Source organism: Carex rostrata, chromosome 20 (assembly GCF_964058835.1).
Source record: "Carex rostrata chromosome 20, lpCarRost1.2, whole genome shotgun sequence".
Classification (NCBI taxonomy): domain Eukaryota; kingdom Viridiplantae; phylum Streptophyta; class Magnoliopsida; order Poales; family Cyperaceae; genus Carex; species Carex rostrata.
In genome coordinates this window covers 7,695,384-7,712,465 of record NC_135937.1, presented here as the reverse complement: position 1 = coordinate 7,712,465, position 17,082 = coordinate 7,695,384, and the positions used below count along the sequence as shown (strand labels likewise).

Below are 17,082 nucleotides of genomic sequence, written 5' to 3'. Positions count from 1 at the left end.
TATTTCTCACGATTTATGAAAAATTTTGCGAATCTAAAATCACAAACGTTTTCTACGTAATTTTCTCTTTCAAATGAGATCCATGATGACATACTTTCGGACAACTCGTTACAGAAGTATTTATCCCTCATCATGCAAGTATTTATATCTATACAGACATATGAAAATATTACTATCAATTATTATAAGTATTTATACTGACATATGAAAGTATTAATATCATGTATTATAAGTATTTATACTGACATATGAAAGTATTAATATCATGTATTATAAGTATTTATACTGACATATGAAAGTATTACTATCAATTATTATAAGTATTTATACTGACATATGAAAGTATTAATATCAATTATTATAAGTATTTATACTGACATATGAAAGTATTAATATCATGTATTATAAGTTTTTATACTGAAATATGAAAGTATTAATATCATGTATTATAAGTATTATATGCAAAAAAATACTTTCAAGTATAGATATAAATACTTACACGATGAGGGATAAATACTTCTGTAACGACTTGCTCGAAAGTATGTCATCATGGATCTCATTTGAAAGAGAAAATTACGTAGAAAACGTTCGTGGTTTTAGATTCGCAAAATTTTTCATAGATTGTGAGAAATGTGGACGAGATTGAAATGAGATAAAAAAACTCACCTCTAAAAACGTGCATGGTCCCCCCATGTGATTTGAGATTCCCCCCACCCTCCATGAAAAAAATGTGCATGGTCCCTTAAATACTTTCGTACTTAGAGATAAATACTTTCGTTCTTAGAGATAAATACTTCTGTACGTAAGTATTAATACCTTATGAAAAAAAAATGACAGCTGGAGTTTTTTGACATTTTGTGCGGGGTTAATTGCGGGGTGGGAGGTGCGGGGTTAATTATCAGCCTCCAAATTATAGATGTCAATAGTTTTGCTCTAATGTTTGCTTTTTATCTAAATTGACAACACTAATAACTGACAAACTATTGCTTAAACATACTATACAGAAATCAGAAATGAAACGACAAAGTATTTTGCTACCAGTTGTTGTCAGGATGACTGGATATGGTTCTGTGGTTTTGCGTGACATTACACTCATTCGTCAAATATTAAAGTTACACTGGTTATGGTTTCCTCTTCTTTAAAATATATGGTTGATTTTGAAAATTCTCAGAGGTTCTGTCTGGTTTCATCGTAGCATTATATTTTTTTTTTAAAATTTCGGTCCAACAAAAATACTCGAGATTAGTCAGATATATTCATTCTACTGAAATATAGATAAAACAAGGATATATTTACAAAAGAACCGTTAAATAATTGGGTAAAGTATTAGAATATTTTGAGAAGTAGAGTTTATAAAGCAAATTGCAATGTCATTACATGCATTATCTGATAAATGTAATTTCTAAGCATTTTCACCTTTACCATTTCTCCATTTTTCGGCTTTGCCCGAGAATAAAAATAAGTAAAAAATAAGACAGAAGTGGATCAATTTTTAAAAATGAGCCGATGATTAGCATTCCAAGCCCAAAACCGAAGTCGATAAGGCTCCCGTGAAAGCATCACTGCCTCACTGCTCCATTACTTCGTGATTCAATCAGACTCAAACATTTTTATCTTTGATTTTAAAGTTCAAACAAAAAATTTAAACTGCTCAACATGATATCACATTAAAATGTGCTTTGAGATCAAATTTTATATTTTTTTTAGAGACTTTTTACTATACTTTAAAATAATTACAAAATCACTGTTTTTGGATTGTCCACAATTTATTAAAAAACATTCATTTTGTACCTATCTTAAAAATTAGTAAGAAATTTTCAAAAAATGTAAATTTTTATCTGTAAGCATATTTTAACGTGACTGTCATGTTAAACGGTTCAGATTTTTTTGTTTGAATTTTAAAATCAAAGATAAAAATGTTAGAATATAATTGTGTCCCTTATGATATACATGGTTGGATTTGCGTTTAGATGCGTGCGGCTCAAATTCGCTGATCTGCACCAAAATTCGCCAAAATAATCGTCCAGTAACTGCAGCCCTCCAGTGCGCTCTGTGTCGGAAATTCTCCCTTGCCTGTTGCGGTGTTACCTCTCTCTTTCAAAGGAAAGATCCCGTTCCGGTACCGAATACCGATTGAACTGGTCACTGGAGATGAGTTACCGGCGACGACCAGCGGAGCGAACTACAAACGAAAGAGTCTCTGCTGTCCATTCATCAGAGGAGAAGCCAAACAATACCGGCGACTCCCGGTACAGATCGGAGTCGAGATCATGGCCGTTGGAGCAAGAAGAGACAAGGATATGGTTGATTTGCCTCGTGATTCGTGCAATTAACGGCCTAATGGTGCAAACCTACTTCAATCCCGACGAGCATTGGCAATCTCTTGAGGTCGCCCATCGCCTCTCTTTCGGGTACAATTTCTCTCTCTCTATTTCTCCTCCTGTTTAAATAAAGTTCGAAAACTCCTGTGGCAACACATGCACTGCATATTGTACCTGTTACCGTACCAGTATGGCATCTTCCAGTACTGGTACACAATTGATGCCCTCCCCCTCCCCCTCCCCCTCCCCCTCCCCCCATTGCATTGCTTCCTGTAAACCATCACTCGTGATGCCCTCTCATGTTTCACTCGTTGGAATTAGCACTATTTTACCCATAATTACCCTTCCTGTATTATTCGTTCTGCAAGCATGTGGGCTGCTATCTGATGACCATTGAAAATCACCTCATTGCACTGTTTCCATATGAACCAACAATTACACATAAAGAAAGTGGCCCACTCTGTTTTTCTTGTCTCATCTTGCATCATTGTGCTTTTCCATCATTTTCTCCATAGCTGCTGTACCTCCTTGTGCTCTCTCTATCTTTCTCTTTCTTGTTAACTACAATGCTCTTTTATTATGATCTCTCTCTTTTTTTTTCCTTTGTGTTCTTTTTTGAAATGTTCAAGTATGATGAATGCTCTTGTAAAACTAGAAATATCTTAGTTTGCCCTTATAAAGCGACCCAAATATGAAATATACACTTCGGTTCCTAATTTGGGCCATGGAGGCATTTGTTTCTTTCTACAATTTGTCGTGTTGTATATCTGGTATCTATTGTTCTGTAAGAGTCGTTATGAAATTTTGAGGGGTATAACTGATTTTAGCTATTGGCATTGTGAATTGCACATTTAAATCTTCATTAGCCTATGTTTAGAATTTTTACAATTTTTGAACATGATTTCAGGTATGGGCATCTGACATGGGAATGGAAGGAGGGGATAAGAAGCTACCTTCATCCCTTGATATTTGCTCTGTTATACAAAATTTTGGCTTTTCTTCATCTAGACACCTCTATAGTAATGGCATGTAATTCCTCTTTTTATACTTCTCGTTTTCTTTTTCCCCTTCTTTTTGGTTTTGTTATTTTCAATATTTGGTTATATGTCAGGGAACCGCCTATTAGTAATTGAGCCTTACAAGCAAGCTACACTGCATACCACCTGCCCCTAAATTTAAAATGAAAAATAGAGAATATATTGAATAAAAGATACACATTCACAAATGAGCCCACAGAAGAAGATAAATATTTATATGACTGCCCTGTTCAATTGCTTTATTTAGCAGGCACCTGCACAATGATATGTCCTGGTAAGGTCTATATCGGTAATTCTTTAGCCGCAGTTCTCTTTCCTTGAACAAACCCTAAAATGCTAAACCCTAAATGAGTTTGTTGACCAAATTTCCAGATTTGTGCGTATTTATTTGAAAACTTTGCTTTTACAACTTTGAAGAAGTAATGCTAGGAATTGAAATTTATTTTTTCATATTTTGTTTTTTTATTCAGTCTAAGGCACCGAGGATTCTGCAATCAATATTTGCATCTATTGGGGATGTGTATCTATACAAGCTCTCTAAACTTGTTTTTGATGAACATGTTGGCAAATGGGCCGTATCCTTTCTTTGGTACAATGAACATGCTCTGTACCTTTCGTTGTTGGTACCGAGAAAAACTAAGGGTATGGTATTGGTACAATTTTTGCGGTTTTTATGGTGTCTTCTTCTTCAAAGCCTTTATTCCAAAACAAGTTGGGGTAGGCTAGAAATGAAACCCAACTGAAATCAGCAACACGGGAACTTCCTAAGAGGTCACCCATCCTAGTACTACTACTGCCCAATTTGTGAGGGTTTCATTTCCATAAAGAGGCTGTTTTTATTTTTACCGCTGGCTTGCCAAGCCTATCACAAACCCTCCTCCTTTTCCCCGGCTTGGGACATGCTGTGTAGAAACTACACAGGCGGAGTTGCGGTTTTATGGTGTCTTTAGGTAATATTTAGATGCCGTATATTTACTTCCACTCAAGGACCAACTGTCATATAAGTACCTTATGAAAGTTAATTTATAAAATACCATCCTTTTCTCACTCATAGAATGATGAAAAAGGTGAGTATTATTTAAGAAATTTCAAAAGTGGTTATGTACCTTAACACCTCGCTTTCAGCTGTTTTGTCAAATGGTCAATTGGTTCATGTTTTTTTGTATAACACGAACTTTGTCAAATAGCTTGGAGACGGTGCTAACAACAGTCGGCATATTCTATTGGTTTTTGGCAATTGCCACCTCAAAAAAATCTAAATTAGATGCTTCAAGGAAATTAGCTCTAGCTATTGCAGCTTTCGCTTGTGCTATACGACCTACAAGTGCTATAACTTGGTTTTATGTTGGTTTGATGGACCTATTTCAAGTTCGGTCCCAATTCAAGTTTATATTTCTGGAGGTAATTCCTGTTGGGTAAGTACACAATCGCACTTTGTCTTTCCAGCTTTTGTTTTGTATTTATGCCATGAAATTATTTCACTTCTACATAGTTGATCAAAACAATCTTCATTATAACATACATGCTAGAAAATTGCACTGGTAGTTTATGTTAACTCTCCTTTTCATTTCTTCTCTTCTAGCATTGTTTTCCTTCTTGCTTATCGGGCATAGGTTGATTTTGAGTCATGGACTAAATTTTGTAGTCATATGTTAATGTGAGGACATACAAATATTTGTAATCAGTTTTAAGAATATATGGGGTTACGCAATTGCAATAAGAAAATATGCAATTTGAAATATTATATGGTATGTAAGAGCAAGTGCATTAAAATGCCAAACAATTGCAAATACTGATGTAGCAATGTGGCAATTGCAACATCCATTGTAGGAATGTAAACCAGTTGCTAATTAGTCACCTTGCTTTTTTAGCAATCTTATTGACATTGCCACATCAGCAATTACAATTAATTTGCAAGGCCTATTGTAGGGTTTTTATAATAAAATATATTAAAATATTGAATGAGTTTCACAAATTAAAATTGCGGGTCAATTGCCTACGGGCAATTCTCCTAAAAATAACAAAATTGTGGATCAATTGTAGGGATAATGATGGTTTGACATTGTTTGAGGGATAATTGCTCAAGTTACTGATGCTGTAGAAGAGGCCATCCTTTGCAATCGCAGGTATGCACATGCTGTAGAAAACCTGTTTAATGCCCCTTTTTTGTGTTGAACAGGTCTTTCGTTCTTGCATTGACATGCTTGGTGGATCGGTTGATGTACCAATCTTGGGTTATTGTACCATTTAATTTCCTGAAGTTCAATTTTCTTTCGTCTGGAGGTGACTATTATGGTACCCATGTGTTCCACTGGTACTTCACACAGGGCTTTCCTTCTATGGTTTGGACATTTTTACCCTTCACGATTATTGGTATTGTGAAATCAAGAGAGAGGAGGCTTTCAGGTCTAATTGCTTGGGTGTTGGGCCTATATAGTGTTCTTGGTCACAAAGAATTCAGGTAATACCCTTATTATTCATTTAATTTGCATGGTATACTTGAAAAGTTTGTAATGTATGAATGTAACCACAGACAACTGGACATGTCAACATAACAATTTTACAAAGAAATTAGGGCATGAGAACATGCTATCTGTTCTATATTTTAAAGGGACATATGAGATTACCTTGCTTTTCAGGCAATACTCATGATATGTCATCATTTTGTAGGGGCAGATTTTGAAACTGAATCTGTATATAATCAAACAGTCTATGAATGCATAGATGTACGAGCATTGCAAGTATCTGTATATAATCAAGTAATCTGCATGCATGCATTCATGGTACACTTAGCTATTGGAAATTGTATTTTTGGATATAATAAGGGAGCACATGCATCATCCCAGAGTAAATCATATGCATGGACGTTTTTGTGCATGTAACAAATGTCCCTATAATTAGGGATGTAAAAACATGCGGTTCTGTGTGGTGTTGTGACTAGTCACGTCGTGATGTGGGTCATGTGCCATGCCTTGATCAAGTCAAATTTTTGCGTGCCATGACCAAATTCGGAGAGACGATCACGACACGTTACTCACACACGCCATGACATTTGGTCACTTTAAATTATTTTTTTTGTAATTTAAGTTAGTTTATTTAAGATTCACCATTCAGTCAAAGATCTAACGGTCTTGATCACGCGTGACCATGTGCCATGCCATGGCTAGACTAGTTCGCGTGCCATGTCGTGCTGTGCCAATTTCCAAAGTATAGCCACGTCACGTGACCGGCACATATGTTGTGCCATGCTGTGACGGGACCATGCCATGACATATCCGGTCACGACCCGACTTTTTTACATCCCTACCTATAATATGCATTTAATGATGAAATACACAGGTTTGTTCTCCCAGTGCTCCCAATAGCATTGATGTTCTCTGGATATTGCTTGGCATCTATGGAGAAGCGAACTTCTCCCCCTGATACCAAGACGACAAAAAAGAGAACTACTTCGGTTTCTGAAAAGAGCGGGAACAATTCAAAATTGAAGTTTGCTATTGCATTTCTAGTTCTGACTAATGTTCCCATGGCAGTGTATATGTCCTCAGTTCATCAGGTAGTGTTTCTTCCATCTTTTTGTTCTTTTCTTTCCTTTACTAACTCTTTTATGAATGAGGCTATGTTACTATTCATAGCGCGTATTGATCCGTACTATGAATCAATATTTCCATATTCAAAGTCCAAAAAGTCGATATGAACCATTCAACGTAATCTCCATATGAAAATGTTCGTGTAGATCAAATTTTACATTTTTTAGAATCTTTTAACTATTTTTTTAGATAGGTAGAAATCAGTTGATCTAAAGAGTCTAGGCCATTCAAAAGTAGTGATTTTCTATCTATCTAAAAAAATAGTAATTTAAAAAAAAAAAATGTAAAATTTGTTTGAAAGTTTAGTTTCATATATAGATCATGTTAAACAGTTCAGATCGCGAGTTTGATATTTGAAAATGAAGATACTGATCCATAGTACGGACCATCTGTGCTATACATAGTACCATAGCCTCACTCTTCTTTTACTGTGATATTTTAAAAAGTTTGATTCTTAAGAATAGACAAATAGAAACGTTCCTCAATTATCTAAACAGTTCAAATATATGTATCATTTAACTGTGGTTACACAACACTTCAGATAAGCATATACCTTTCTTTTTCGTGCAAAAGTTGCTATGTTATTGTGCTTCTTTTTGTATAAACAAGAATGTTGTGTTTGTTGCTTGATCAGAGAGGAACGGAGGATGTGATGCAGTACCTTTCAAAGGAGGCACATAAAGGAAAAGTCTCCAGTATTCTATTTCTCATGCCTTGCCACTCTACTCCTTACTATTCATCTTTACACTACAATGTAACCATGCGTTTTCTCGATTGTACACCTAGGTATGTTGTTTCTAATGGTCCAAATAAGTTTCAGGCCTTTTGGATTTTATTTTATTTTGTAAAGAAAGATGAGTGTCAAGCCCTCAAATTCCATTGATCAGGGACACCAGAGGTGCCATTTTACAAAAAATTGAAAAAAATACAGCAAGTTAAAATAGAAAAGAAATGGAAGGAAAAAGAGCAAAGATTACAAAAGAAGGCCTTCTAGATTTGTATTTACTTCAAAAAAGGTTCTGGGTTTAATATTAATCTGTTGCTAGCATTATGATTAGTTTTTTTTGGTCTTGGCAACTTATATTATGCAAATTATATTACAACAAAGATTCCTCATGTTTTCAGTCAGCCAATTATTTTTGGATTAATTGCATATAATGACTGACCATTTAAATTGGCTTGTTTTAAATTCCATCGGTGCTTATAAAGTGTTTTTTTTTTTATATAAATTGCCTAAAATTTTGCTTTGGTATGTGGAGCAAACATGAGAAATGGTGGGTTTTTAGCAGATTGATTATAAATTGGTGCAATTGGAAAAAGATTATTGTTTATATATATTTATTCGTTTTTACAGTGAGGAAAGAGGTGTCATGGATGAGTCAGATCAATTCATGTCAAACCCGTCTGATTTTGTAAAGAGCGTGTTCAGCAATTCACATTTGTTGAATTTCAGTCATATAGTTCTATTCGAATCTGAAGAAAAGCATTTGAGAGATCTTCTCTCTTCACATTTTGTAGAGGTACTCTTTTTTTAATTCCACATTCAACTGATAAGCATGTCAAGTTGAAACGAAAGTTCACAGTCATTGTGTTTTTTGTTATTAATTGATTGTTGGCTAATGTTTTATTTATGTACAATTTTGAACAGGTGAAGAGATTCTTCCATTCTCACTTCAAAGTGGACAGAGATCTTCAATCATCTGTTGTTGTTTATAGCAGGGAGATTTAACTGTTTAATTTTATATTAATGCATCAATATATGTTTGTTTGCTTTGTATCGGCAATCTTTTAGATGTTATTCTCAAAATTTGGAATTGAGTCTCCGAGGAGAGATGAGGGCTCATGTCAGTTATTGGGTCTAAAACCTGACCCGAATGCTCTAACAGTAGGTATTAGCATTACTGGGTGTTAGTATAGAACTAGGTCACTAGTTGAGTGCCAGTTCAACACTATGTAATGTAATTATGTAAGCATCACATAAGCATTGTGTCGGCACAACAAAATTACCAGCTACAATTCATTAAACAAAAGTGAATGAAGGAGTTCAGGTTTTAACGAATGCGTATCCTCTGCATTAACTCAAAAGATTGCTCTTTTGAGTTAATAAATCTTAACCGTCTGATTTTAAATGGAGTTAATTCGGCTTTTGTTTATAAATTAGAGGGCCCTTTAATATTAGTGTGGATCTAGTATGCATGAATCTTAAAACATATCGAAGAGTTGAAATTCATTAACTCAAAAGATTTTTTTTTGAGTTAATGCAGAGGATACGAATTCAGTTTTAACAGGGCAAAGTTGAGAGAAAATTTGTTTTTGGACCATACTGTCCTCTCTTTAAGAAGTAAACTATAAAGTTGTGTTCTAATCTTTGAAATTTGAAAAGTTATAATTACAAAGGTGCTTATTATTATCAGATTTATATATCGGTACAAATCAGTAGAATGGCTTTTTAAATCTCATCAAGTAAACTGGAAGCACATTTTTTATGTAATTTAATAAACAGAACATAAAGGTATAAAAATAAAATAAAGTGAGAATCATACAACCTAAAATAAAATTCATTTAAATTAAGCATAGTCAACAATATTTAATTTAATTCGTCTAAAAAATATAGTAAAAGTAAAACTTCTGTAGTCCGTACACAATAAAATAAGAATTTAAAATTGTTTAAAAATAAAAATAATAAAACATTTTGAATAAGTTTGTTAAATTGAAACTTGAGAATTTGAAATGATCTTGAAAAATGTTGGAAAGAAAAATAATATAAAAGATGAAAGTAAAAGAAATGATATATCCATTTATTACTTCCCTTATATATTTCCTTATGTTGCATTAACCAGTTACCAGTATCTTCCTTTAATCACTATTTTTCAGCTTTTTGAGTTTCCTTTTCGGAGAGAAAACAGTACCTTTGTTCTTGACGTAGGGGTAAAAACGGTATGAATAATATCTTATATGTATCCGAAAAATTAGATCTAAATATCTGATATTTGAATTTTTGTGTGAATAAAAATACTGATATGGTTTTACGTTTTAATTATTTGTATTCGAATAGTACATATATAATATATATTTTAATGTATATTATACAAAAATTATATTATTTACTATTATATTATAATTAGATAAATATTACAAATTTTAATATTTTGTAATACCTTTTCAAATTATTTTCATAAATATCCGGTCTAATTCGAATTCGTATTCATATCCATCAAATACCCGCTTCATATCTGTATTCGAAAAAAAAAAAGAAAAAAAAATATAATTATGATTTTACCGCTTTAAGCTCCGTATCAGCTCCGTTTTCACTCCCTACGGCGCTGTACGAATTAATATATGATCTGTTAAAATCTGCACTCATTTTTCTTTTTTCTTGATTCTGATTCACGGGTCAATATTTTTGTGATTATTTAACCCGCTACATACTTTTCAATTAGCTAGATAACTCACTATTCCGAGCTCGAAAAACCACCTCTCCCTCTGACCCTCTTCATTGCCGCGTGAGTGGCGTCTATCCAGTCCAGTGCTCAGCTCCTCACCCACCCAAAAGAGCTGCTCAAAAGGATAAAAGCGCACACCCGATCAACAGTCGCAGTTCCAGATATCTCGAAATAGCAATTTTAGTTCGCATTTATGCAACAAAACCTCTCTTTATCTTCTAATGCGCATCTTCTTAGACCCCCATTGTATCGCAAAAGCGAGCATCTCTTGCGATGGAATTGGCGAAGAACTGGTTCAGGAGGAAAAATGGAAGCACTGCCATGGCCGAGGAGAAGGAGGAGGTAGTGTCCAAGCAGACTAAAGAGAGAGTCGAGGCAGCGAAGAAGTACATAGAGAACCATTACTTACAGCGTGGCAGGATCTTGCAAGAGAGGCAACTAAGGTAACATTTTCTTAAACTTGTGTTCTTTCTCTCTTTTTGTGATTTGCGTCAGCTAGACTGACAGAATGATGATGCATTGTTAGAGAAGATAACACATTGTCAAGCTTGAAATTCTTTAACTAGGCCTCATTTGAATGTACTTTTCTGTCTATTAAATTTTCAATCTATGCAACCATTTGCAGTGCTCTTCTGTTTTGCAAATTGTTGAGAATATATAGGATGAATTACTCAAGTGGCAATGTTATATTTTTAAATTTTACCTTTTATTTTCTAACTCCTGAATCTAGCACATTATCATTAGTAGGGTTTAAAATGCCCCATTGTTTTCGTGCCTCAATCATGCCTCACATCCTTATCTCCATTTTCACAGCCCAAACAGTCGATCCAAATTGCTCAGCGTGATCTCCATATTAAAATGTGCTTCGAGACCAAATTTAATATTTTTTTTGGAAAATTTTACCATAATTTTAGACAGGTACACAATCACTGTTTTTGGATGGTCCAGAATCTTCTGAAATACAGTGATTTTGTACTATCTAAAAAAATTGTAAAAAGTTCCCAAAAAAATGTAAAGTTTGGTCTCCTAGCACATTATAATATGGAGATCATGTTGAGTGGTTCGGATTGACTATTTGGACTTCGAAAACGGATATAAGGATGTGAGACACTATTGAGGCAGGAAAGACATGTGGCGTTTGAACCCTGCTCATCTTTCTTTTGCATTATGAAATCTACCAAACAAATTAAAAGAAAAATGAAAATGTAAAAAAAAAACAGAGAGAAGTAATGAATGGATATTTTCAGGAGATCAATACTGGAACGGAGGCTTGGGGAGAAGCACATGAGCAGAGAGGAGAAGCACAGGATAGTTAAGCAACTGGAGAAGAAGGAGAGTGAGTATATGCGGCTGCAAAGGCTCAAAATAGGGGTCAAAGATTTTGAGGTGCTGATGCAGATCGGCAAGGGTGCTTTCGGTGAGGTCAGGCTCTGCCGTGAGAGGACCTCCAATCACATCTTCGCCATGAAGAAACTCAACAAGTCTGACATGATTCGCCGTGGCCAGGTACTTGGTATTCTTTTTTCTTCCTCTCGTTTGATATCATATGATATATTGCAATTATTTTTTATTCTTTTGGAAAATGTTATGTTAAAATTGTTAATCAACCAACATTCTAGAAGCTGAACTTAACGGGGAAAGTATGGAAGATTGGGTTATAATTTTATTCTCTTAATTCTTCAGTCATGTGTCATATTTTATAAATGGACCCATATCTTGCAAGAATCTTTATGCGAGGAAATTAACTTTACAACAGATTCAAGGGGCATATGATATGGTTTGCTTCTTCTTTTTTTGTAAGGTATAGTTCATATGAGGAATATGTGATGTTGTTATCGGTTTTCTTGTACTATGAGATATCATCTTTTGTGTTGAAAATTGAAATTTTAACTCCTATCTTGAGTTTAAGAGAGCATCACTTTTTGTGAGAAGTTGAAATTTATCTATTACTTCTATAGTATAATATGAATAAACTCTGTGTTCTTCTGGGAACAATTTGGCCAATGTTGGTCTTTTGCAAATTACCGAGGATTAACACATAATTGTAGTTATCATACAAAATATAACACATTAGCAATGAACAACCAACTTACATGGGCTTGTTTGTGAATTACATTAAAACTTCTCACAAAAAATGTGAGGCAAATTGCCAAACTGATATGATTTTGCCTCTCTTCTTAGTTTTTTTTGTACTTTCCTCCGAAATCTAGCCAAATCAAGCTAAATTTGCAATATTCTAATTTTGATTATAAGTAAAGAGGTAACTTTTACTCTTTTTAGGGGCAATTTGGTCAACTCTGACTTGACTTAACTGTTCTGAGATTATCGTTTCATTTGGAAATACCAGAAATTGTTTGCACTCTTGGGTACCAATAAAGTTTTCTATTTGCTTATTATTTGTAATTGGAGAAAAAACTTTTCTATTTGCAAACAACATTAAATTTTTTGTGAAACTGATCAAACTCCTTTTGATCCCCTATTGTGAAATTTTGTGTCAGGTGGAACATGTAAGATCAGAGAGAAATCTACTAGCAGAGATTGAAAGTGAGTTTGTAGTGAAGCTGCACTACTCCTTTCAAGACGAGGAATTCCTTTACCTTATAATGGAATACATGGCCGGAGGTGACATGATGACGCTTCTTTGTAGCAAAGGAATACTCACAGAGGAAGAGGCCCGGTTTTATATTGCCGAGACTGTTCTTGCCATTGAATCAATCCACAAACACAACTACATCCATAGGTAAGTTCCTCGATTGAAGGATTCCCATAGGTCCCATTTGTAACATGTGAAATAGTGAAAGAATTGAGGAGAAGTGGAATTTGGAGTAGGCTTCTATTTCATACTATTCCGATCGTGTTCAGTTAGTGGTGGAATAGTATTGATAAATGGGTCAATTCCATCTCTTGGAAAAGGTTAATCCCTCTATTCCACCATCCCCATGGAATAGAGAATTGGCTCATAGGAGGGACTTAAGTGTAAATAATCAGGGATTTGATTGCAAAAGTTCAAACCCAATTCTACTTTTTCCATTTTCACAATTCCATTTGGCGGGAATGGAACCTCTATTCTACTCTATTCCCCTTTTCCACACTTGCTGAACAGGCACATATTCCAGAGTAGATTGCAATGTCGAAGAAATGGTATTAGCATGGTTTTTCTCAATTTTGTCATTGTCTAGGTTCTCATTTTCTTAAATCTTTGCTTTGTTGACAGTACTGTTTGAAAAATAGTAGCATTTTTTGCAATGTGTAGCATAGTGCTGGTTTTCTAATTTTAAAGGTTTAGTAATTTAGGCCTGACTACACCTCATTTAGTGCTCACTGTGCTCCTATTTTAGCACTCAATTCTGCCCGAATGTATTAACATCTATGAAAAAAATGCCTCAGGTGAGGTCAAGTAGTGTTGATTATTCTTTAGTTGTTAAATTGCCTAAATTAACCTTTATACTAGTAATATTTTCGAAGGATTCTCGTACTATAGAACATATTGTAATGTTGAGGAAATGATATTATCATGGTTTTTTTTTTTTTCGTTTTTGTCATAGCCTTTGTTCTCACTTTTGTCTTTATTTAAAAAGACCAGTAAAAACCTTAAAAAGTTTTACTTTGTCAACAACACTGTTTCAATAAAAAAAAAAAAAACACTGTTTAAATAATAGTAACATTTTTGCAATGTCTAGCATGGAGCTGGTTTTCCAGTTTTTGGGATTACCAGTTTCGGCCAGACTACACCTCATTTAGTCACTGTGCAAAGATTTTAATTGCTCCTGAATTTAGCACTCAATTCTGTGTGAATATATCCACATTTATTGAAAAGAAAATGCCTCAGATGAGCTCGTGTTGGTGTCAGATTTTGCTTCAGTTGTTAACCATTGCCCAAATTAACCTTTGTATCAAAACTATATTTGGTTTAAATTATGCAGAGATATAAAGCCAGATAATATGCTCCTGGGGAAGGATGGGCACGTAAAACTAACGGACTTTGGTTTATGCAAGTCTTTGGATTTGGAGTACCTCTCAGATATAAACGATACCTCAAACGATTTGAATTCAAAATCCACCATCGATTCATGGATTTTTAAATTAAGGCGATCTTCGAAAGAACAGCTCCAACAATGGCAACAAAACCGACGCTCTATGGTAACTATTTTCCTTTTTTTCTTACTAGGAAATTTTCAGAAGGATCCTTGGATTATCTTTTATTTGGGCTAAAATTCAGTGCAGCAAAATCTTGCTGACTTTGGTGAGACTTCTTTATCTTTTAAATTTATTTTGGCTAAAATTTTCAGGCTTTTTCTACAGTAGGCACACCAGACTATATTGCGCCTGAGGTTCTACAAAAGAAAGGATATGGAATGGAATGTGATTGGTATTTATACATTCATAAATTTGTCCATTGTACTATTTTGCAACTTTTGATAGTTTCAGACTAACTTAAATTCTATATAAATTTGGAATCTAGGTGGTCCCTTGGAACAATAATGTATGAAATGCTGGTTGGATATCCTCCTTTTCATTCCGACGCACCTATGTCAACCTGTCGCAGGGTATAATTTATTCAATCAAAATGGGAACTTAGAGATAACACATTATTTTTAACAAATTTTTTTATATACTTTGTATGTTATTCAAAGGTAATTAACTGGAAATCAAATCTAAAATTTCCTCAAGAACGGAGATTATCGGAAGAAGCGAAGGATTTGATAAGTAAACTTCTATGTGGCGCTGATCAGAGGCTCGGTAAAGGAGGTGTGCATGAAATCAAGGTTATTTCCTATTTTGCCCCTCAAAATACCCTTGATTATCGAAAGAAAGATAATCGAACAAAAACACTGGAGCGCATTGTAAAAGAAGTACCATGGTGCCAATGCTTGCAATTAAAATTTTGTAGAAAAAATAAATGTATTTCTGCTAAACATTTTTTCAGCGTTACATCATTGCTCGAACGGATCAATTACACAATTTTCTTCTTAATTGAAAGGAAGTTTTTAAAATTTCAGTCTCACCCTTGGTTTAATGGGGTACAATGGGAGATACTCTACCAGATGGAATCAGTACTTACACCAGAAATCAAGGATGATCTGGATACATACAACTTCGATGATTTACAAGAGGTATGTGTAGTACAATTTTTGTATTTTTTGTGTCCCAAGGATTAGTAATAGTCATGCAAATATATTTTTGGATTAATATGCAGTCTTGTATTCAGAATGGAACTAAATGCAAATCTGGCAACTGGAGAACGGTAGCTAATTTTTTTGATTTTCTATATTAAATCTTAAATCTGACCTCTTTGTGATTATATCATAAAGCTTTGTTTATAATATTTTGTTATTTCTATGGCAGATGCTTTCTCCAAATATTACAAATTTCATGGGGTATACATTTAAGAATTTTGATATAGTCAATGATCATCAAATACCCGAATTAGGTGCTTTTGAGTATTCCTTTTTCACTTCTCATTTTTTTCTTTCATAATTTGCAAAAAAAAAAAAAAAAAAAAAAATTATGGACATATCTGAATTTAATGAGCAGCTGAACTGCAACGGATGAATGGCAAAAGCCCAACACCCATTTCAGCAGCATCAAATGAGCAGCGGAAGTTCAAAAATATGAACACGGTTAGACGCACCCCTATCCAGTGTGACATGACGAAATGCCGGAGAGCCTCTTGTGCTTAATTACCTTTCTTTTCAATTTGTTTACGTCCTGATTCAATCTCGAATAGGATAACCTCGTAAAAATCATCATCTGATCTCTTGTTTATTTTGAGGTCTCTTTGTAAATCTTGTAAAGCACGGGATGCTGCACCTATTCCTGTGCTATTGCCATGGATGAAAATACTGCACAAGCACTCTTAGTGTTCTGTAATTTATTTTTTTCTTACCAATTACAAGTGCTGGTGTGCAAATGCTTGAAAAGGAAAGTAATTATCAGACAAATGGTGCCTCTACAGTGGGTAAAGATTTTAACAAAGCAGTTTTGACTTTATGTAGCCCACGAATCATATGGAGAGCTGTTTTAATTTTGTAGTCCATGCGTTGCATGAAGCTAAAACTGTTTTGTTAAAATCTTTACCCTCTACAACTAAATGGAAACGAAGTTCTGTACCCCTACGTTGAATGTTTGAACAAAACACATGCATGCCGAATTGTATTCAATTAGTTAATCTGAAGAAACAAAGTTCCCAATGCATGCATTTAGATTCCATGTGTAGTTTGGTTGTTCTAAAAATATATATATATAAAAAAAAAAAATTAGCGTGATATAGTAAAGAAAAAGAAATTCTTATTGTATCTATGTTGTACACTTAATTGAATTTTAAAAGTATTTATACGTAACATGTACATTAATATTTATAGTTGAACTCACATATATTTGCATTTCGTATACAAAGTGTTTGTCATTTTTTTTCCTACATGATGATAAGAAAGTTCATATCAAAGATTTTGTTGTGCCAAAAAAAATGTATAACTATTCCTTATAACGTAATAACGTATGATACAAACACTTTTTTTTCTTAACAAAGTATGAACACACTGAAGTATAGATAAGGGCTGTAGATAATAGGATGCACTTATCATTCAAAAAGAAAATTCTAAACATTTGATAGCTCTTGCATTAACACTTACAAGCATGAATTTCCTCAATTAGCGCTGGTAAAAGGAATAAAATCATTTATACAAAAAAG

General features: G+C 34.0%; 2 protein-coding genes across 5 annotated transcripts; both read left to right on the top strand.

The window, feature by feature from the left end:
- Nucleotides 1-2,031: 2,031 nt before the first annotated feature.
- On the top strand, nucleotides 2,032-8,916 carry LOC144572524 (Alg9-like mannosyltransferase family). Of its 2 annotated transcripts, none has more exons than XM_078322124.1 (9): nucleotides 2,032-2,411; nucleotides 3,229-3,346; nucleotides 3,829-3,933; nucleotides 4,484-4,773; nucleotides 5,538-5,819; nucleotides 6,698-6,914; nucleotides 7,583-7,734; nucleotides 8,303-8,468; nucleotides 8,597-8,916. In XM_078322124.1, exons 1-9 carry the CDS (start codon nucleotides 2,152-2,154, stop codon nucleotides 8,675-8,677), a joined length of 1,671 nt encoding a protein of 556 aa, XP_078178250.1. In that variant the 5' UTR covers nucleotides 2,032-2,151; the 3' UTR covers nucleotides 8,678-8,916. The 2 variants fall into 2 exon arrangements, with proteins under 2 accessions (XP_078178250.1, XP_078178251.1); XM_078322125.1 differs by having other exon boundaries at nucleotides 2,091-2,411; nucleotides 3,229-3,350; nucleotides 8,597-8,861.
- A 1,535-nt stretch (nucleotides 8,917-10,451) lies between these two features.
- Nucleotides 10,452-16,257, top strand: LOC144572731 (uncharacterized). Of its 3 annotated transcripts, none has more exons than XM_078322403.1 (11): nucleotides 10,452-10,834; nucleotides 11,639-11,897; nucleotides 12,890-13,131; nucleotides 14,315-14,531; nucleotides 14,681-14,760; nucleotides 14,854-14,938; nucleotides 15,026-15,157; nucleotides 15,392-15,505; nucleotides 15,601-15,636; nucleotides 15,738-15,822; nucleotides 15,927-16,257. In XM_078322403.1, exons 1-11 carry the CDS (start codon nucleotides 10,665-10,667, stop codon nucleotides 16,070-16,072), a joined length of 1,566 nt encoding a protein of 521 aa, XP_078178529.1. In that variant the 5' UTR covers nucleotides 10,452-10,664; the 3' UTR covers nucleotides 16,073-16,257. The 3 variants fall into 3 exon arrangements, with proteins under 3 accessions (XP_078178529.1, XP_078178528.1, XP_078178530.1); XM_078322402.1 differs by having other exon boundaries at nucleotides 15,589-15,636; XM_078322404.1 differs by lacking the exon at nucleotides 15,601-15,636.
- Nucleotides 16,258-17,082: the final 825 nt, after the last annotated feature.